This window comes from Corythoichthys intestinalis, chromosome 4, assembly GCF_030265065.1.
Source record: "Corythoichthys intestinalis isolate RoL2023-P3 chromosome 4, ASM3026506v1, whole genome shotgun sequence".
In the NCBI taxonomy this organism is placed as follows: Eukaryota; Metazoa; Chordata; class Actinopteri; order Syngnathiformes; family Syngnathidae; genus Corythoichthys; species Corythoichthys intestinalis.
Genome location: NC_080398.1, coordinates 43,616,014 through 43,637,587, shown reverse-complemented (window position 1 = coordinate 43,637,587; position 21,574 = coordinate 43,616,014). Strand labels below are relative to the sequence as shown.

The window sequence follows — 21,574 nt, the reverse complement described above, 5'->3', positions numbered from 1 at the left end:
GGGAAAATGACAAGCAGTACTCAATTTGGACATTTAGGGATGTACGTAGTTTCTAAGGGGTGTACTCACTTTGTTGCCAGGGGTTTGGATATTAATGGCTATATTTTGAGTTATTTTGAGGGGGAAAATAAAATAACTCTATTATATAAGCAGCACACAGACTACTTTTCATTGTGTCAAAGTGTATTTTTTTTTGTCAGTGTTGTCCCATGAAAAGATATACTTAAATATCTGCAGAAATGCGAGGGGTGTACTCACTTTTGTGATACACTGTATTTGTAAACATTTGAAACAATGAGTTTGTGGTGTATTTGTGGTTTAAACTAAATGTGGTGATTTTCATTTAAACTTTCACTTAATTGCAGCCTTGTTTGGTCCCTATTCCCCATGTATAGGGACTGTCAACTGTATAGGGGGTAGTAGTCAATTGCTTAGTGACGGCTTTTGTGTCAAATATTATTGAGTTTGACATAAAGATATCACAAGCAGTTTGAATACATGCATATTTATTACTTTCAGCACCTCTTTTAATCAGACTAAAAGTGGCTGAATAGTCATCACTAGAGATTGAAGGGTAATAATTCAGTCAGCTAATGGAGCCTCTATAATGAGCAAAGTCAAAGATCCCAGAAACCTAGTTATTACACAAGAAAATGGCCTAATAGAGCGGCATGGTGATGGTCAAATGCATAATAATTAGCCCTTTTATATAACAACAGTTGAATACAAACCATACACATCACACGCACAACACACACGTAACTCCCACGCATCTGCTTAGTGCTGAGCAGTACCAACAAACAAGGGTGATGAGTGTCCCACATCACTGAACGGCTGTGATTCACTTGACCGTCATATGCAAGGTCACAGCATGACAAAGTTTTACCATGGGAACACTTGTTCTGTGAAAACTGTCATCACTGAACACTTAAAACGTAGTACGCATGGTTTAAACTGGATTACTCCAAATTGATGCTTTGTATAAACTGAGCACACAGCACCTAAATTTGCCTCATCATGAAGATAAACTGCTGTCAGTATTACCGTAGATGGTCACAAAAGGAACTCTGCATGATCAGCACGTGTGAGTCCTGCAGTAATAGAGGCTAAATCATAAATTTTCTAAAATCACTTTTTATTGCAACCAATTCTTTAGACTTAACCTTTAATAGAGCACTCATTTAACTCACCGGCTGCCATTGACAGCGCTAGACGTCCAACCTATTTTGTTTGCGAGGACCTCGCAGTCAAACTGGATTTGATATTTTGCACAGTTAATGACATTGAAAGATCAGCATTCATAACCAGTCTTCCCAGTTTAAATAAATTGGAAGTCTATTTTTTGTCAATGTCAGGCAGTGCGGTAGACTATGTAATTAAAACAATAATAAAAATCAACCTGAGTGTTATTGGGGGCTATAAACTGAGTGTACTTCTGTTCTTATTCGTTTTGATTAATTTGTTTTGATTAACATTTTATTATCGTACAATTTTATTCATGGGAAAAAATATTCAAACACAATAGTTATTAGTAATAAAAATAATATGGTTATAATGTAGACCTATCATCCACATATGTGGACATGCCTTTTTGGGTCATGTAGGCCACTCTGGTATATGAAATGTTAAAATTGTGGCCTACTTGACCCAAAATGTGAATACAGCATACAGTATGTGGATTAGGGCTGGGCGATATGGCCTTCAACATGTATCACAATAAATTGAGCAGATTTATCTCGATAACGATAAATGACGATAAATTCGCCCAAGCGGACTGTTATATAATTTGAAAATCTGAATCAATGCATGAAATACAGATTAACTATTTCTTGTTGATTTATTTACCAGCATTCAATTTGATATACTGTATTTAACAATTGTACATGCAGTCTAAAAATTAAGTTTATAAAAAATGTATTGTAAGCGATAAGAATTCAAGTATGAACATTTATAACGGCGTGTATGACTTGAACAATGTACGTTGTCAAAATCAATATGCCTGTGCAAACATGTAATTGTAACACAAATGACTTGCAGCTTGAACAGTACACTTCAAAAAGACAACTTATTGTTAATGGCTGCTGTGACATAATTATTAAATACAAGTGTTTACTTTATGGTTTAAGGGTTTTTTTCCCCCCAGTGCATTTTTTAATAAATGCACGCACAATAAAAATAGCTGGGGCCATTTCTCAGTCATTATAAGTTTCGCCGTTGGATTGTACTTTATGCTGAATGCTTTACCATCACAAAAGCTATCAGAGGAATCACACAGACAGATACAAAATAACGCCACATAGTAATTGCTAGATGCAGTCCGTGCCCAATCCACTCATTAAGTTCAGCCGTTTCGACAAGGTTAGAGCCGCTATCCGACTCCATAACGTTCATTTGTAGCGTTAGCCGCTAGCTAGCGTTAGCCTGGTTACCAGTAGAAAGCACTGAAAGCACCATCTCCGGAAATCGTGAGAACAAAGGAGGACAGCGGGTGAAAGCCCGTCTGGATGCCACCAAGAGTCTACTAAATGTCGGTTGAAAGTTTGGTGAACCTCCCTTAAGCCACACTCCATCACGTTTTGCTTGTAGCGTTAGCTGCTAGCGTTAGCTTACCGGGCTTTTGTTTGATTGGCTTCCTGATGATCACGTGACTCCCTACGTAAGCACATTCACTGCTTTCTTAAAGGGGAATGAACATAGACGAACAACACAGAATCAAAGCGGGATGAAAAGACTATATTTTCTTGTTTTATTAATTTACCGAATTTACCGACATGGTCAAAATTACGTCGGTCATCGTTAAGAATTTCGGTGACGGTAAATTTTCGGTTTACCGCCCTGCTCTAATGTGGATGCCTTATGGGATTGTTTTTTTTTTTTTGTTTTTTTTTTCTTAAATCATCAAAAATAATCAATTGCTCTATAAAGCCTTAATGCCCATTAACTTCCCAGACACAAGATTCGGGACACTTGTACAATTTAAAATCCTCTTTCAATTAATTTTTTAGGCACATCTCATCTATTCTAATGAGGTCATATGTTGCTTTTCCAAAGATAATATTGCTCTGTTGTACTTAGACATTAAAGTGGGGTATGGCTGTAAGTATTTTATTTATTTATTATTAACATTTTAACTTAACATTGTGACTCTTTTCAGTCCATACAACAGCATCAAAACAGTTAGGGATGACTAATGCAGTTCTATACCACTGCAAAACTAGAATCCCCGTAATATTATTAAATCAACAATTTTTTTGACAGCTTTAATCAAAACAGTATTATTTTTAACTCATTCCCAGCCACTGACAGTGATAGAGACCTAATCCATTTACACCTGGATAAAATAAAGTGGATGTCCATCGCCATCAATGAAAATTAATTAGTTAAATATAAACGTTTAAAAAGGGCTATTATGAAGTACATTTTATTTTCACTAATCTCATGAAGTATCGCGTAACAACAATAGTGGCTAATGATCCAGGTGAGAAATGGTGGTTTGAAAGGCAAAGGTGATGTTGTCTCGGGCGTGATCCAGATAAGGATCAGAAAAGGTGTGAGTGTCACCAGAGAAATGTCTCCACTGCATCAGCTCGGACATGCTGAGGTGCTTCTGGGTCGACGCGCCGAAGTCACGACCGAGCTGGCACGGCCGATTTTCACAAGCCTGCCCTTCTTCCTCTTTGACAGCTGAGCAGAATGTTTAAAAAGTTTGAGTATGTGAATATGAATTTATGCGACGATTAAAAATCTTACCGTTGACTGAGCCGTCCATTTCGCAGCTGCAATTCAACAGGTCGTGAGTTAGAGAAGGAGTGTCTGTCAGGCTGAATAGATCGCGCAGTTCATTGGTGGAGAAGCTGGCGTGTTCGGAGCCTTTGCCGAGGTCCACCACGGTCCCAGAAAGACCCTGTTTGGACACCTGCCGCTGGAATATTCTCTCCTCAATTGTGCCTAAGCGGGTAACATTAGCCTTCAAATGAATCATCCCTTTTTAGAGAACTTGTCTTCTTTAAAATGGCAAGCAAGATAAAGTACCCACGCAACCATGGGGAGAATATGTATACTACACACAACATAGAGTTGAGCACAGACGCTTTAACAACTTGGTCAGGAAATCTCAATTTGACTTAATTACTCCAAAAATGTTGTTCATTAAAAACTTCTCTATATCTGTGCCAGCTATGCATAGTGAAAGAACATTTCAAATTCAATGGCATTTCACTGGAAGGTGAATTAACTTGCTTATCCACTTGCTGCTATGCATAAAAAAAGAATAATGCATTTTTAGTTTAAATAGAACATACATTTTAAAAATTTAAATAGATCTTGGTGAACGACTCAATGAAATATAGATATAAGCAAATGTTGTTAAGCCTTAACAAATGCAATCAATCAGATTCATGTCCAAAACAATAAAATACGAACAGAAAATAGCCCTCGCCAAATTCGAAATGACAGTTATTGAACATAATATGCCACTGCAGGTTTATCTTCCCACAGCAGTATTGCTAAGTGGTTAAAAAAAACATAAACATAAAACATAAAAACATTGTCCAGCATTTCAAGAATGTATAAAAATAACTATGAATCATCATTTTTAAGGAGGTATATACAATAAAATAAATAACATTAAATAAATTCAACATTGCATTTACCGGTAATTTATAAAAAAGAACATAAATAAGGTAAATGAATGCTAATTTTCTTTAGTGTTTTAACGGCATATTCTATTGTATAAAAGCATTAAGCTAGCGAGCACGTTCAGAAAATGAAATATATTTTGCATTTTAATCATCAGTATGTGTAATTTTCCTTGTTGTGTGTGTTTAACGATGCAATTACCTCAACTGGAACGTCCGGTCTTGAGTTCATTTTTAAAATTTTTTAACACAAACTTGCCTCTGTTTATGGCGGCATAATCGGTGTACCAGGAACTGTGCAAACATGTGTTTTTTTTTTTTTTAAACACATTTTTCTTTTTACAATTAATCATAACTAATGCGTTTAAGTCCCACCTTTAGTTTAAACACAAAAAATGGCATCGCTTACTAGCGCAGCCATTTTGTGATGTCTATTATACCCACGCACATGTACAATTAGCATAGGTGCATGTGATGATGAGAATTTATGATGTCACTGGATTCTCGCATTTGACTGACTACAATAGCTCCAGCATTAATAAAAGGTCTTTCCCCATGTCGGGCAGCCACTTCTTGAAAATAGTGGCTTTAATTTATATTTATCCTCCACTACTACACATTAGAAAAATGAAATTCTTTGTTTTCTTTCAAGTTATTACGTAAGATTCTTTCCGCGGGGATGCACTTGATAAAGCTGTTGTCTGTCACTATGACAAAAATTAAGGACAAAAACCATATAAGGTGCGCAAAAATTATACGTTGATGAAAATTCTTACCAGCAGTGAGGAGACGGTAGGTGTGCACTGTCTTCTTCTGTCCATCTCGCCAAACTCGAGCCATAGCCTACACAAAGCAAGAAAGTGATTGCCCCAATGCAGCAAACACACTTTGAGTTGTTTTTGTAGGTATACCTGGATATCAGTGGCAGGGTTCCAGTCTAGGTCATAAAGCACCAGATGGGAACCCCCCACTAGATTTAACCCTACGCCTCCAGCTTTGGAGCTAAGCAGAAAGAGGAAATTTGGAGAATATGGGTTGTTGAAGCTATCGACCAGCCGCTGCCGCTGGTTGGTGGGCGTTTGTCCGTCAAGCCGACAGAACGTGTAGCTCATGTGCTTGCAAAGCTTCTGAAGCATGTCCAGTGTCTTCGTGTAATTGGACACGACAACCACCCTGAAAGAGAAACCAACACTGACACAAATGCAACAATATGGATGGCAACTACAAAGACGTACGGTATTAAGAACAGACCTATCTGATGGGCTGAGATGTCTGATGGTCTTCAATAGGTCCAACAGAACTAAAAGTTTGCCTGAGTCGGCAGGGTTAAAGTCATCTGAGGTGTGGGTTTCTGAAAAAAACTGTGCCAGTCCTTCATATAATGAGTTCTCCTCTGATTCACTCTTCATTTTGTCCTGAGAGCACATTGCCAAGCAGACATTATTACCTTAATAGCACTTGACTCATTCAATGAGTCAAATTCTAAATCTATATCAAACAAGCTCACCGTGACAGTGGCGTGAAGTAGAGCAGGGTGATTACACAGCTTTTTCAGGGCAGTAATACAGGCCAGGTGTGTGTGTGTTTGCATGGAGCCCTGGAGGCAGGCTCTGAAGATTCGGTGGCTGAGGAGAAGCTTGTAGATCTCCTGCTGTAAGGGGGAAGGCCTACAGAACACGGTCCAGTCTAGCCGTGGCGGTAGGTAGCGGTTAATGATCTCCTGTGTCCTCCTAAGGATGAACATGCCGGTCAGTCGGGAGAGCTCAGCTGCTCGTTCCTCTCCCAAAATTCTATCCTCCTATTGACAGAAATACAAATGGGAGAAAGGTTTGCTCTTGTTCGATGACTTACAGGTTTAACCAGGTTATCGGGGCGAATGAATTTGAATATTGTGGAAATCTTATGAGTAATCTAATCCCGTAGTTAAATTCAAACAGTAAAACTCATTTGGATTCACTACTAATAGACTGCAATATATGAGGACTTTGTTTTATAATTTGATGACTATAGCTTACTACTAATAAAGACTCAAAATTAACCTATCACCCTCAATAAAGTATTTGTGAAGTTCACCTTTTGGATTGAATATTTTTTCAACAGACAAAAAGATATATTTTTCCTCCACTATGGTATAGTGTAAATCATCATCTTAAGTAGACCAATGAATTATCTCTACCTTAAGAGAGAGATCCTTTTTACACTATTTTTATTATTTGATCAGAATAAAATATTCATTACAATACAGTAATATTCTGTAATAATATTCAGCCTCTCTTAATAGCTAAAAAAGTATTGTTGACTAATGCTTGTTCAAATAACAGAATTTTTTTCTGAGTAGGGTTGTGATGATAGCCCCCTCCCCCAAGTCACTACTACAGTTGTCAGATAATGACTTTTTAACCGATAACCGATATTGTCCGACTCCAAAAATCCCAATACTGATATCAAACTGATACCGATGCACTCAAAAAATATATATAATATATATAATATCTTTTTTCTATTATTATTATTATTATTACTTTTCTTAGTGACTATTTCTTTCTGGCAATGCAGTAGTTATACGTAATGAGTTTGCATAATTCATTATTTTTCAATCATTTATTGTTCATTTAATTTTTGCACCATAAATGCAAATGGTCTGCTCACATAACAAAACCCAGGCATCTTAGTTTGGAAACATTTAATGGTCAATAAGCATAACTGCTGTGCTAAACTGTGGCCAACCCTTGTACAAAGGCAGAAGGGGTCTACATTCACTTTTAAGGCATCATGCATATTGGCACAAAACCAATAATGAAAAACCGATGTCGATATTATCCAATATCATTTTGATATGCTTTTATCAGACAACTCTGGCCACTACATTAGAACTCAAACCTCTGTGGTTGCCGGGTGGCTTGCTAAACACTTGCTAAACTTCTTCACTTTAAATTGTGTAAGAAGAGTACCTAATAAAACGTCAAGAGAGATTAAGCACTGTACAAAATGATTTCAGTGAATGTTACCTGTGAGCAGGAGGGCTGCCTGGAACGAAGAATGGGCTCTTCAAACACCTTCCTATAAGCAGTGGTGGAGCCAAGTATGCCTGGATTAACAAATTCTATGATGGCATAGAACTCCTGTAGGTCATTCTGCACTGGGGTGCCTTTAAGACACAGTACATGAAAAAAATATTCAAATTTCCTCAGCAGACAAGAAAAATGCAGCTAAAGCAAACCTGTTAGAATAATTCTGCGAGTACAGCTCAGGCTGTTGAGAGCTGAAGACGTTTTGATGCTACTGTTTTTTAATCTGTGACCCTCGTCGCAGATGATAAGACCAAACTCAACTTTCTGCACCTGAAAACAAAAATGTGGCTTTCAAATGTCTTTCAATATGATTCCACATAAACGTGTAGACAAAAGGCAAGAAAACCTGCTCGAGACAGCGTAGAAGCATTTCGTAGCTGATCACTAGAACACTGTGGAGAGGAGACAGCACAAATGTCTCGATCCTGTGGTCCTTTAAATGAAAACAACAAATAATACAAACTCTAAGACTGTAAAAAGTGACTCAAACTACATTAATCAGCAATGTTGGTGGTCTGCTTGCTGACAAGGTCTTTTTCCTTACTTGATCCACGGTGAAAACACTGATCCTTTCACGTCCGAGCCACTTATTGAACTCGGCACCCCAGTTCTGCACCAAGCTGCCAGGAGTGACCACAAGAACACGCTTGGTGACTGCTTTTCCCCCGTACGGTCCCTGCTTCAGCAACGTCCAGCACAGCGCCACACTCTGGAGGGTTTTCCCCAGGCCCATCTCATCGGCCAGGATGGCCCCATAGCGTCCTGGAGCTCTGATATTACAAACAGACACGGATTACTTTATTGGACTGTGAATAAAATGGAAGTCTCACAAATTTAGATGAATTGGAACAGGATTAGAACCTCATGCCCATGACACATTCATAGAGAAAAAGCAGGCCGTCTCTCTGATGGGGACGCAAGTGACTTGTCAGGTACGGGTCAACCACAACATCAACAACAGGAAGCCCTGTCTTGTTATAAGACCATTGGTGGTTGGAAGAGGGCCGAGGCATTACTAGAGCATCTGTTAATAATAGAACAAAGGATATTTTGTATTTGGATAATAATAATTAAAAAGAACTTATTGAATGCGTTTGAAGAGTATAGATGAGAACTTCATTCTACAAACCAGCAGCTTGTGGATTATGAAGAGGTCTGCTGGTATGCTCTTCCCTTGGTTGTGATTCAAGATGCTGTGCTTTCTGCGACAGCTTAGGGGAGCAGAAAGGTTTAGATACGAGGCGATGAAAGGGACGGGAAGCCGTTTTGGGGACCGGGTCGACTTCATCTAAACGGGCTTCTTGGAAGCAACGTCCTGTGGCGAAATCTTCAGAAGATATGATTCCCAACACCTCCACCTCTTTCGCTCCAATCATCAGTGTCTCTCCCTCAGCAAGAGAGGCCAGCACTGACATCTTGTAGCCACTACCTACAGGGACAGGCCTGCAATATTATCAAACTTTCTGTGCAAAACATTGAGTGCAATGTGGCAAAAAAAAAAAAAAAAAAAAAAAAAAAAAAAAAAAAGTACAAACACTACAAATGTTTTTGTTTGACAAGCATTGCCCAATATAGAGCAATGTGTATTGCATTATGGCTTTGTCATTTTAGACCATACAGCAATACACTTAAAGCCGCAATACCCAGTCTTACAAATAATACTAGTTTAAAAAAAAACAAAAACAATCATTGTCTTCTAACTAATTTGCTGCCAATGACTACAGTGGGCCTCTAATTAATTTAAACAAAAAGTACTGGCTGTGAATGCTCCAGCTTCATTGCCATTGATGGCAATAGATTTCGGATCCATTTTGACTGGGATGGCTAACAGTGATCTTTTGTCGTCACTGGCAGTCACTGAGAAAAGCATTTGACACCGTAACTCATGAAAATTTTCTGTCTAAATTATCTGATTTTAATTTTTTATTGGATGCAATTCAGTGCATAAAATCTTATTTAGAATTCAGGAGACAGTGTGTTTCCATTAACAGTGTCAAATCAACATTTCTAGCGGCCCTGTTGGCCGGCCTCAGTTGTCAATACTTGGGCCACTGTTATTTTCTCTGTATATTAATGACTTGCCAAAATCATGTGCAAACATTGAATTTCAAATGTATGCTGATGATGCGGTCATCTTCACTAGTGCAAAAAATACTCAAGACGCACCTTCTGCTCTCACATTAGCGATGGTTCCCATAAATGATTGGCTCAACAAATCTTGCCTTCTGCTAAACACAACTAAAACTGTATGATGTTTACAAAGAAACTTTTTGACATCAAACATTCAGGTGTATTTTCTGGAGGACAGGAACTACAAATAGTCTCTGAATTCAAGTACCTTGGAGTGACACTTGATTCCACACAGTCTTTTAAAAGCCATATTAAAAGAATATGTAATACTGTGAAATTGAACCTGAACAATTTTTAACAAATAAGATCTTTCATAACACTTGAATGAATAGAATGTTTCTAGACTCAATGATTTTTATCACACATTGAATATTGCATTACATGTTGGCAACTGGCAGGTGTAAATACATGCAGTAACATAGAATCACTCTCTAAGAAATCGTTACAAGTCTTTGCCAGAAAACCAATGTCATTCCATGTTTGTAACATTTTTAAAAAGTACTATTTATTTAGCCTTTAGTATTTTAACATTTTTAAAGCGCCTTGTCTAAATGTACAAAGTGTTACATGGACTCGCCTCACCTCCCATGTCGGATCCCCCCCCCCCCTTTTTTTTTTTTTTTTTTTTTAAATGGCTCACTGCGGTCTCAGGATCAGGGCCTCCTTTAGAGGGGACTGTGAGGCCCCAATCAGAAAAACCTCCTTCGGTAACAACTGTCTCTCTGTAAAGTCCAGTAAAATCTGGAACACTTTACCACTCACCATCAGGAAGTGGTAAAGTGCTCCAGATTACAATACGAACCTTCAAAACTCAGCTCAAGCAGTGGTTGAAAGTAAACCAGTCCTGCAATCACTGACTTTCTTGGTAACCTATTGTACTGTGCTGTTTTATTGTAATCTTTTGTCCTTTTTGTGTCTTTGTGTTACCTGTCTAGGGACTGCGGATGTAAATTAGCATTTTTGCTACAATCTGGCATATTTACATATTTTGGAATCGTCTAATAGATGTTCATCATTGTGCACTGTCCCTATTAAATAATGAGTTAAATGAGTGCCAAATAAAGGGTTAAGCAGGCACTCTATCTGTGAAGCTTTACATGATACATGTTTAAAAAAAATCTCACCCTCGCCAATGTTTTTGCCCTCCATATCTTTCAGGGTAGCCGTTCGACCCTTCGTCACCAGGACAGCGTCACCTTCCCAGCGCTTGTGTTTCTTCTTGCTGGCCTTACACCAGACTACGCTGAAGTACCGCACTGCGTTTTGACTGCCATCTGTATTTGAGGCTGAATTTATCTCAGCGCATGTTTGAGCAAGGCCTACGGAAACAGATTAAAAAATTGCAGATTATCCTAGATACAACAACAGACACCATCAGCAACACCACACATTACCATGAAAGCCACTCATACACTTAAGTGTACTTCACTTTAATCATTTGTAAGAAAATAAAGACTTGTTTGATAAAAAGACAAAAAACATGGACAAAACAACACCCAAAAGTTATTTCCCAAAACTGCAATAAACATTCACGTTTCAAAAAACAATTAAGGTCATAAGTAACATCCCCTCCTCCAACTGGACATACAGTGGTATGGAAAAGTATCTGAACCTTTTGGAATTTCTCACATTTCTGCATTAAATCACCATCAAATGTGATCTAATCTTTGTCAAAATCACACAGATGAAAAAAACATTGTCTGCTTTCACTAAAACCACCCAAACATTTATAGATTTTCATATTTCAATGAGGATAGTATGCCAACAATGACAGAAGGGGGGAAAATAAGTAAGTGAACCCTCACATTTACATATTTTGTGGCCCCCACTTTGGCAGCAATACCTTCAACCAGAAACTTCCTGCACCTGCAGATCAGTCTGGCACATCGATCAGGACTAATTTTGGCCCCTTTTCGCTACATAACTGCCGTAGTTCAGTCAGATTCCTGAGATGTCTGGAATGAATCGCTGTCCTTAGGTCATGCCACAGCATCTCAATGGGGTTCAAGTCTGGACTTTGACTTGGCCACTCCAGAATGTGTGTATTTTGTTCTTATGAAACAATTCCGAAGTTGATTTACTTCTGTGTTTTGGATCATTGTCTTGTTGCAGCATGATCCATCTTCTTTTTAGCTTCAACTGTCTGACAGGCGGCCTCAGGTTTTCCGGAAAAACATCTTGATAAACATTTGAAGTGTCCAGGCCCGGAGGCAGCAAAACAGCCCCAAATCGTGACGCTCCCTCCACCAAGCTTCACAGTTGGGATGAGGTGTTGATGTTGGTGAGCTGTTCCATTTTTCCTGCACACATGACGTTGTGTGTTACTCCCGAACAATTCTACTTTGGTTTAATCAGTCCACAAAATATTTTTGCAAAACTTCTGCGGAGAGTCTAAGTGCCTTTTGCAAACATTAAACAAGCAACAATGTTTTTTTTAGACAGCAGTAGCTTCCTCCGTGGAGTCCTCCCATGAACACCATTCTTGGCCATAGTTTTACATATAGATGATGTGTGCACAGATATTGGACTGTGCCAGTGATTTCTGTAAGTCTTTAGCAGACACTCTACGGTTCTTTTTTACCTCTCTGAGTATTCTGCTCTGAACTCTTGGCGTCATCTTTGGTGGACAGCCACTCCTTGGGAGAGAAGCAACAGTGCCAAACTCTCTCCATTTGTAGACAACTTCTTTGACTGTCGATTGATGAACATCCAGGTTTTTAGAGATGGTTTTGTATCCTTTCCCAGCTTTATACAAATCAACAATCCTTGATCACAGGTCTTCAGAGAGCTCTTTTAGCCAAGCCAATATGCACATCAGACAATGCTTCTCATCAAGACTATTCTTACTAGGTGTGTTTTATAGTGGGCAGGGAAGCTTTAAATCACTCATCAGTGATTGTGCACACACCTGACTTAAATAGTTTGGTAAAAATTGGTTTAAATGGTTTTTTAAGTCTCCTTAGGCAGAGGGGTTGCTTACTTATTTTTCCCCTTCCGTCATTGTTTGCATGCCATCCTCATTAAAATATGAAAACCTATAAATGTTTGGGTGGTTTTAGTTAAACCAGACATTGTTTTTACATCTGATTTTGACAAAGATCAGACCACATTTGACGGTGATTTTATGCAGAAATGTGGGAAATTCCAAAAGGTTCAGATACATTTTTCATACCACTGTATATTATTATTCAAAGTCAAGGACAATATACTGTACAAATAGTGGAGCCTCCAAAGTTGCACAACTGAAAGTCAGCCTGTTTAAATGGTGGCGTCTTGTGAGACTTCAGGTCAGTTAACATCTCAGTAATTATCATTTGCATTTTCTTTCATGTATTTTTTTATGATGACAACGCAGTAGTACCAATATAGGCAAGTGTCAAAACTAGGGCTGTCAAAATTATTGCGTTAACGCGCGGTAATTATTTTTTTTAAAATTAATCACGTTAAAATATTTGACGCAATTAACGCACATATCCCGCTCAGAAAGTATTCTGCCTTTTGGTAAGTTTTACAGCAAGGCTTTTTAAGCTGTCCAACAGCGAACTCTTGTGGTCACTTTGCGACATGGTTTATTGTTTTCTTACCAGTTCATTATGGCTGCACGACGTCTCGGGCTGATAATGTTGTGCTTATATGATCCTTGGACAAGATTTGTCCGTAAGTATGGTTGTTGTAAAAAATGTACATATTATGTTAGTAAGCGAAATGTTATATTTTTTGTATGAGACGCTTTTTGTTTATGTTTAGTGAACCTGTATAGCGTGCTAAGCTAACGTTGTTGCTAATGCAATGCTTGTGTACTTTTATTTTGTAGTTTTACGACGGTCTAAAGAGGACAATGGTTTGAGGCCATTTTATTAATAAATCAGATGAAAAAGGAAGAAGAATTATTAAGGCGTCGTTCACTAGCTGTCTAGCTTTGGAAAAAGTAGACGCTTCAGAGTGAGGACAGCATAGACAGATTTAAATGACAGTAGAGTGAAATGCCCACTACAGTCCTTTTGTACCGTATGTTGAATGTATATATCCATCTTGTGTCTTATCTTTCCATTCCAACAATTTATTTTACAGAATATATATATAATTTACAGAAAAATATGGCATATTTTATAGACGGTTTGAATTGAGATTAATTGCGATTAATTACGATTAATTAATTTTTAAGCTGTAATTAACTCGATTAAAAATTTTAATCGTTTGACAGCCCTAGTCAAAACCCAAAACCAGAAATATCAATAATTACACTGACTTTAAGCCATTGCATGTACAGTATCTTTTGGTCAAAAATGTAGTAGTGAGTTGTTTTATTTTAAAATAACTTTACTGTGCTTTGTACTTAAACATTGCCTGTACTATTAAAATGGTCTCATTATGTTCACATTCTGAGCCTGGAATGGGAAACGTTGAATATAATTTAACTTGGAAGAAAAAAAATATCAAACTGCCTCATTGGACATTTTTGTGTTGAAATTTGGAGAATACAAGCTTCAATGTAGGATTGTGTTTTAAGGCTTGCTTTGAGTAATTTCGAACTGTAACTAACATAGTGTAACTTGACAAGCTGCTTGCATAAAAATGTATTTTCTTTGAAGAAAAAGAAAAAAAAAAAACAGTGGAACACTAACACTGACTTATTCAAAATCTTCGAATTATCTGATTTTTCCTAATACCGTTTTAGGATAGATTCAAGCAGAAATGGCATCCAACAGATGCAGCTTTTTTGTATTATTTTTCATTATATACAGTATAGTCTGTTCCCTTGTGAAATATCGACATTTAAAAAACATTTTCATTAATCACAGTGTTGGTTTAACAAAAACAGCAACATGAACTGACTGTTGGAGGCACATTTACCAAAATTGTGATGTCACACATTTTCAATAAACCCTCATCCACCAAATGAAATGGGTGTTTGAATTACCGCACAATTTCATGGTGACATATGCCCTTGCGTGGTGTGACATCGTAGGAGTGCGACACAGTGTCACCCATCAATCACATTACCAAAGCAGAGTAAGTTTGAAGACTTCCAGTAATATATGTTCTCTGTGCATCTTTTTTGCTCTTTCAATTGAAAATGTAACAAATCTGTGTTGCGCAAAAGTGACGCCTCTTTTGTAACTCATCCATAGACTGTAGATTGTCCAGCTCAACACTTTAGGTACTGTACCGTCCATTGCGATAAGCTGACCTAAAGTGGTATTTGACAAAGGCAATACGAAAATACTCTGAAGTGGTGAAATTGGGTCTATTATCTGCCTTTGCATGTAACATGTTCCTTCTTGCTAAGGAGGGACTGGCAGTCCGTGTCGAAGTCGGGCCATCTTCAGCCTTTCCACTTTGATCTTCGCCCTCAAAAGTTCCTCCTCTAGCTGTTGCTTCCTCTTGAGCCCCTCTCTCTTTTCCTCAAGGTAGATGGCCAATTTTCTGTGATTGGCTTGCACCAGCTCGTGCTCTTCTTTCGCCAGGTGCAGAGGGCGGAAGCGTTCTGGCTCGTGGTGAGAGTAGATGTTATTGGAGTAGATGCTGTTGGGGTAGAAGTCATGGCGTAAAGACAGTGGCGAGGTGGAGATGGGGCTGTTGACAGATGAAGGGGCCAGAGATGAAGATGCGTCATAATCATGGATTCTGTTGGCATTCTGTTCCCCCATCAGCTCCGAGCCCGCCTCCAGCACTGGCTCTGCAAGTGTGGAGGGGAGTGGGAGATCTGGAGGCGGTTTTATATCATCATCCGTGTCCAGATGGACCGCCTCATGGGAAACCGCGGGGACGGCTGCTGAGAACTCCTGAGGGCCAGCTAGAGAGGAGCTGCAACCAGGAGGCTCGGTGGGAGACGTGAGCTTACTGTACATTATTCTGAAGAATGGATGGACACAAAGATTAATATGAGTGAGAAAGCAATCTACACGTTGTTTAGTGAAGCATGAATATTCATCAGTAAGCATGTGCCGATGACCACAATTCCAGTAGACAAATTCTGGATGAAGTGATAAGTACAATTCCAGTACAGTTCCTCTGTTCTAGTCCATAGCTCAATCCATTATGTTCTGAAAAACTAACCAATTTATTTTGTTTTCTCTTCACATCAGACCCTAAAATGCCACCAGGTGGTGCCAAAGCAGTTTTTACTACATGTTTGCTTTAGGCACATGCACAATTATACCTGTGAAGCTGCTTCAGGTAATACTACGTGTCAGTCACAGATCAGCCACAAACAAAGAATAATTGTAATGTATTTTGTTGTATGTTATTTGTAAAACATTAAATTGACAATCGAAATTTCCATAAATGTATCACAAACAAAAAATTGTTGACTATTGTGTCCAACGCAAAAGTAGCTGTTTGAAAATCTCTTACTTTGATTAAACACAAAGATAATTCTTTTTGGCAATAAAGGGCTAGAGAAATGACAGAATTAATGATAATTAAGTAAATGTTGACTAATTAATCAGTCTTTACAACATCGAATAGGTTTATGAGAGAATTACTAGTACATAACTCTTATTTTGGGGGGCATAGCACGGCCAGTGGGCCACATACAGCTCAAGGAATAGCAATATGAGTGCAATTTAAATTCTATAATATTTGCTGCATTAAATTATCCCCCCCACGCCATGCCTTAAAATCAAATTGGAAAAAGAAATATTGTTATTAAATCAGTTTTTATCACACCATTAAATAATTAGTTCATTGGTTTATTTCAAACAATTCTACCAATGTAGTTTTTCCCAAATGTTTAATTATACAATTGTTTTTGATGTAATGGATAATGGATATGGCCCATTCAGCTTTTTCATAACAATATGTGATCCTTACATAGAACGATTTGCCTTCTTTTGTAAAATGTTTCATCCATTAACAAAAACAATTTCTTAAAAATAAGAGTGTTTTTGGCTTCGGCTACATGTAAACATTAAGCAACACTCCAATGAATAAAGGCTGCAATTAAGTTTTCTATAGCCCTTGAAACAGCAATTCTAAAATCAATTTATAGATAGTGAAAAAAAAAAATATGAATTTTTTTTTTTTTTCTTTCTGCATGTAATGTACAATCTGTGAATTACATCAGTTCCTCCCTCAAGGCCAGAACAAATGACAACTAACAAAATATGTGTGTTTGCCAGTTGTACTAATATGCTACTGGTTTTGGTACATCACAGCATACCTGCGCAGAGCCAGATCCTTTTCAGGGATGGACACATGTTGGAACAGGTGAGGGATCATCTCCATGATTCTTCTGGTTGGCTCAGAGACGTTTGACCTGTACTCCGGCTGGGCGTGCCGTCGTTGCATCACTTCCTGTTTGGCCGACTCCTTCAGCCTCTTGTAAAGGGTTCTTAGGCCTTGCGCTGTGCGGTGTGGCCTATCGCCCCCTAGAGCGTTGTATTGTTCCGCTACAGTGTCCCAGCATTTGTTCTTGTCCATGATGACTGCATGTTTGTTAGTGTGCTCCTCCAGGATACGGATATGAGGCCGGACAAGTTTCAACAAGTCCAGCTTCTCGGAGAGGGTAAAATTGGAGGAGCGAGCCTTCCCAACCATGCTGGAGAGGAACACCGAACCGGATGCCATCTTTAAAAGCCCAGTCAGGCCTTCAACTGTCACTGCCCCAACCAGTCTTTTCTCGTCCTGCTGCAAAATTCTCTTAGTCCACCGAGATATGAAGTTAACAGTAATTCAATTGCCAAATTTCCTTTTTTCCTTCTCTTCCCATTCCAAATCAAACCCGGACTTTGGTCTGTCATGAGCATACAATCCGACCACTCCTTGGTTTGCCCCTCTGCTTCCTTGCACAACAAAATCAGGCTGCTGCCGTGCACAATAAGGATCAGGCTTAACTAGGCCAGCCTCGCTTAGGCCCCCGCCTACCTCTCAGGGTTTTGGATGAATTCCTCCCAGCTTAGACTGACGTAGCTAAGCCGCTTAAACCCAGCCCGACCTACTTACAGCTCGGCCTCTCTAAACCTCAAACCCAGCACAGCGAGGCCACTTTGCCTCGAAACACAACATAAAATTGTGACACACACAGGTGGAAAGAGGAATTCAGTTGATATTAGTTTATCTGGGGTTGGGCCAGAGACTGCTTTTCTGGAGGAAATGTGAGGCGCGGGTTTAACTAACTACCCGCTAGGGGGAGTTTTGTTAAGAGAGCGCACTGCGCATGCGTGAGAGATAAGCTTGCGGTGATGCTACATGCTAATAAAATCTCCACCACCATGTACATATTTTTATGGTCAAAACCTGCCCATGAGCGTCTTCGTGTCTGGTTATTTGCTCATCCAGAAAAGAGCACAAGACTGAATCCGCTGCGAAAACCCGACGGCTTTAAAGTATTGTTCCAGTTCCACATACGAGTGATCCGCGTGGTTTGTATCGACTATTCATGTGCGAGTGTTTAAAATGCGCCGTCATTGTATTTATAGTGGTTTTTAATTTTAAGTAAACCGTTATGTTTGCAGTTTACAAATGCTGGTCTTGGATGAAAAGTTAAGGCGCGTGCTTGCACAACTCTAAGTAGCCACGAGAGGGAGACTCTATTCCTCAAAACAATACAGTGATCGCTGCCTAACTGCAGCTTGCCATTATAATGGGAATGCTTTACAAAGTAAAGCCCCCCCCACATTTATTAATAGTCTTTTTTTCCAGTCCATTGCACAGCACAGCACCTTTAATGTAACTGATTTTAAACAAGAAAGCCACATTTATTTCTAATAGAAAAAACGAAGTTTTCAAATTCCAAAATGTATTTTGTCCAATTTTTTATCACACATACAAAAATAGGAAATCAAGGTACACAGAAGTTACATTGTTTTTTTTTCTTTTTCCCAAAAGCACAGTTCCACCACGAAATACGACAAAAACATGTCCATTTACTTCCAATGGCCCTATTCATTTCCAGTGGGGAAAAATATGACCCAGCATCAACAGGAATTGACCTGAAAAGCCCCCAAATCTACAATATGTGACCCACAAATGCCATAAATATCAAGAAAATTCTCTAAAATGTACAAGAAGTGACTTCAGATTGCACCCAAAATCCCAAATGTGCAGAAAGTGACCTGTAAGTACCCTAAAATTAACATGGAAGTGATCCAAAATTCACTCACTTCCCACACTTGACAATGACAGACATCCAATTCATTTAAATTGCCGGGCTGGCTGTTATGCTCATCTTTCACTGCAAATGACAATGCTAGATGTCTAATCCAAATCTAGCACCGTCAATGGCAGCCAATGAGATAAAAAAGGAAGTGAGCTGAAAAGGCCCCAAAATTAATAGGAAGGGACCCCTGGGAGAGCGCAAAGCATCCCCACACAATTTTTCCAGAAATTGCATTGTCTGGTTTTGACAGAACTGCCCACTTGCTAAACCTTTTTGAAAATATTTCACACATATCAAGCTTTAAGAAGGTCGGAGCGCTCCTTACCTGCTTCTTTGCTGTCTTGTTGTGGTGCCAGTTCTTGCAAGGTAGCACTTGAATGTTCTGTCACGCCAAGATTCTCCTTGCTTTCTGTTGCATTGAGCACTCGAGCCAGAGCCTTGGACAAGGCTGGTTCTGCTTGCACAGCATATCCGCTTTTGTTGAGAAGTGGAGCTGCTAGAATTTTTTGGACCTGACAGCCAACCAAGACAATATGAACAACTTTGATATATCTATACATTATATAATGACTACTATAGATCAGGGGTTCTCAAATATTTTGAGTCGAAGGAACACTTCAGTATTTATTTATTTTTGAAAAGTTAATCACAAATACCTTTACTGCATTTATTCAATATAAATGGGCTATAGATGGTGCGGTTTCTTGTAACAACATGCAAAAAGAGAGGTATTTTACAAAAGAACAGTGAGTGATGAACACTTACTAATTTAAACATATTTTCCAAAAGCAACTTGGAACTAGTTTAACGAAAAATGGATAAGAGCATCAGACTCATTTTCACTTTCCGCATGATGAGAAATTAGACCATTTACCTTATTTAAAGCATTGTCCATGCCAGAAAGTTGGCAGTAAGGCTTGGATTCTGTGCCAATACATGAAGAAGTAGCTCCGGGAGGGGTGAAACGCGGCTTTTTCGCAGCATTACCCTGAAGTTGACTAGGAGCTGCTGAGCGCCTCATCTTTTTCACCTGCTATCTGTCAAAAAACAACATAAAACAAACATGAACTATTTTTCACCACTGATTTCAGTTTCACTTAATTGGTCTCGAAATGTCGAAATGAATACTTATTCATTACAACTAATATTAAACATAATTTATGATATGGTAAAAGGCAAAACAATGAAATGCGCTTTCACTACATGACAATGTACAATTAACCTTTGCATCCTATTAATGCCATTAACACAACACAATACTCAATTTGTATTAAACTACACAGGACACACATTATTAAGTGCATTTAGTCAAATTTCGATGTCAATACTATGGTTTTTTTGTTTGTTTGTTTATTTGGTGGTGGCCGTGAGACTCATTTGTAATGTCTCTGTAACAGTCACTGAAGTTGACTCAATAGTTCAGGCTGAAAAATATGTAACCCTTCATTAGTTAGTGGGAGTATGGATGGGCCATTCGTAAACTTCAGTTTATTTGTCAATATTTCCAAACGGGAGACGTAGTTACTAACATTGCCTCGACTCATCTTCTGAACTGTCAAAAACATTAAGCCAAGCCTCAAAAAACCGAAGGACATGATAACTTCAGCACAATATTCTAAATATGAGTGTCGAAGAAACCTACCGAAACCTACTTGCTACAAGTTCGGAGAAGCGATTATTCATAAAATGCTGCATTGAATTTTTTTCTTGTAATTTCCCGACTGGATCTGTTCCATTTCCGTGTTATTTTCCCGCTGAATGATTTGTGACATGTGATTGGTTGTAATACAGACAGTCGATACGTCATTAGGCGGGTACGCTTCATTTGTTGCATATTGTGGAACGGAAATGGTGCTACTTAATTTCAGGACGATCACTGTCATATTTTTCCCAAAATCACATTTAACGGTGACATAAAGCCTGTAATGTAAAAATGTGTTTGCTCATATTTTGCATGTTTACGTTCGGTTGAAATTTGAAGAGACCAACGAACTGCAGAAAGTAGAATTAAAAACCACATGACTTTGACATGGTACACAGGTACAACACTTATTCTCGCAGTTGGCGTGATGTAACGATGACGTCATCTCGCATAGCAACGTGTCGCCATTTTGAAAGGGGGGCACGCACAGGTAAACATCCGTTGACAAACTTTGTCTGAAATTCATATATTTCACCTGTGTTTTGCGTCTTTTTTCCCATAAAAACGTCTTAAACATGACTTATTATTATCACGAGTCACTGCCGACAGACGCGAGGAGGTGATACAACTTAAAATTAGCGTTTATTGGCCTGCAAATCTGCCCATACAAAGTCGCAGCTGATAGCTGGATAAACACTCCAAAGGAATTGCCTGCAGAGGAGTTCGTAAACATCTACAACTACCTCTTACAGTCACCCAGTAAGTTGACCTTTATCAACGTACTGTGTGGAACTAAAAAAACTGGTAGTATATACGGAGTGATTATTTCTGCCGTAACCGGTAATTCGCTTGCCTGGTACACCAGACTCACCGCTGTTCCAGCTATTGAGTCTGGCCACCATTCAGCGGATACAATTTCCAGGGCGGCGCAAGCCACAGCAAACAGACAGCGGAGTGGACCAATCAGCGACGGGCAGACGTGACGTTAGTA

General features: G+C 38.8%; 2 protein-coding genes across 2 annotated transcripts; both read right to left on the bottom strand.

Moving 5' to 3' along the window:
* Positions 1 to 2,847: 2,847 nt before the first annotated feature.
* Positions 2,848 to 20,692, bottom strand: rad54b (RAD54 homolog B). The gene is made up of 16 exons (XM_057835456.1): positions 20,584 to 20,692; positions 19,816 to 19,978; positions 19,267 to 19,453; positions 10,963 to 11,157; positions 8,838 to 9,137; positions 8,570 to 8,732; positions 8,253 to 8,478; positions 8,055 to 8,141; positions 7,858 to 7,978; positions 7,646 to 7,785; positions 6,145 to 6,435; positions 5,889 to 6,052; positions 5,549 to 5,810; positions 5,414 to 5,480; positions 3,751 to 3,948; positions 2,848 to 3,684 (listed from the first exon to the last, which is right to left on the bottom strand). Exons 2-16 carry the CDS (start codon positions 19,960 to 19,962, stop codon positions 3,467 to 3,469), a joined length of 2,766 nt encoding a protein of 921 aa, XP_057691439.1. The 5' UTR covers positions 19,963 to 19,978; positions 20,584 to 20,692; the 3' UTR covers positions 2,848 to 3,466.
* On the bottom strand, positions 11,171 to 18,003 carry LOC130915441 (fibrinogen silencer-binding protein). The gene is made up of 2 exons (XM_057835457.1): positions 17,004 to 18,003; positions 11,171 to 15,694 (listed from the first exon to the last, which is right to left on the bottom strand). The coding sequence occupies exons 1-2, from the start codon at positions 17,408 to 17,410 to the stop codon at positions 15,124 to 15,126; spliced, it is 978 nt and encodes a 325-aa protein (XP_057691440.1). The 5' UTR covers positions 17,411 to 18,003; the 3' UTR covers positions 11,171 to 15,123.
* Positions 20,693 to 21,574: the final 882 nt, after the last annotated feature.

Bases quoted from the DNA above. Each gene is read 5' to 3' on its own strand.
- LOC130915441 (XM_057835457.1), bottom strand. From the start codon at position 17,410: ATGGCATCCGGTTCGGTGTTCCTCTCCAGCATGGTTGGGAAGGCTCGC. The intron at 15,695-17,003 runs GTATGCTGTGAT...TCCATTCTTCAG, and splicing joins AAGGATCTGGCTCTGCGCAG to AATAATGTACAGTAAGCTCA.
- rad54b (XM_057835456.1), bottom strand. From the start codon at position 19,962: ATGAGGCGCTCAGCAGCTCCTAGTCAACTTCAGGGTAATGCTGCGAAA. The intron at 3,949-5,413 runs GTAAGAATTTTC...TTACCCGCTTAG, and splicing joins CTACCGTCTCCTCACTGCTG to GCACAATTGAGGAGAGAATA. The intron at 3,685-3,750 runs GTAAGATTTTTA...CATTCTGCTCAG, and splicing joins AATGGACGGCTCAGTCAACG to CTGTCAAAGAGGAAGAAGGG.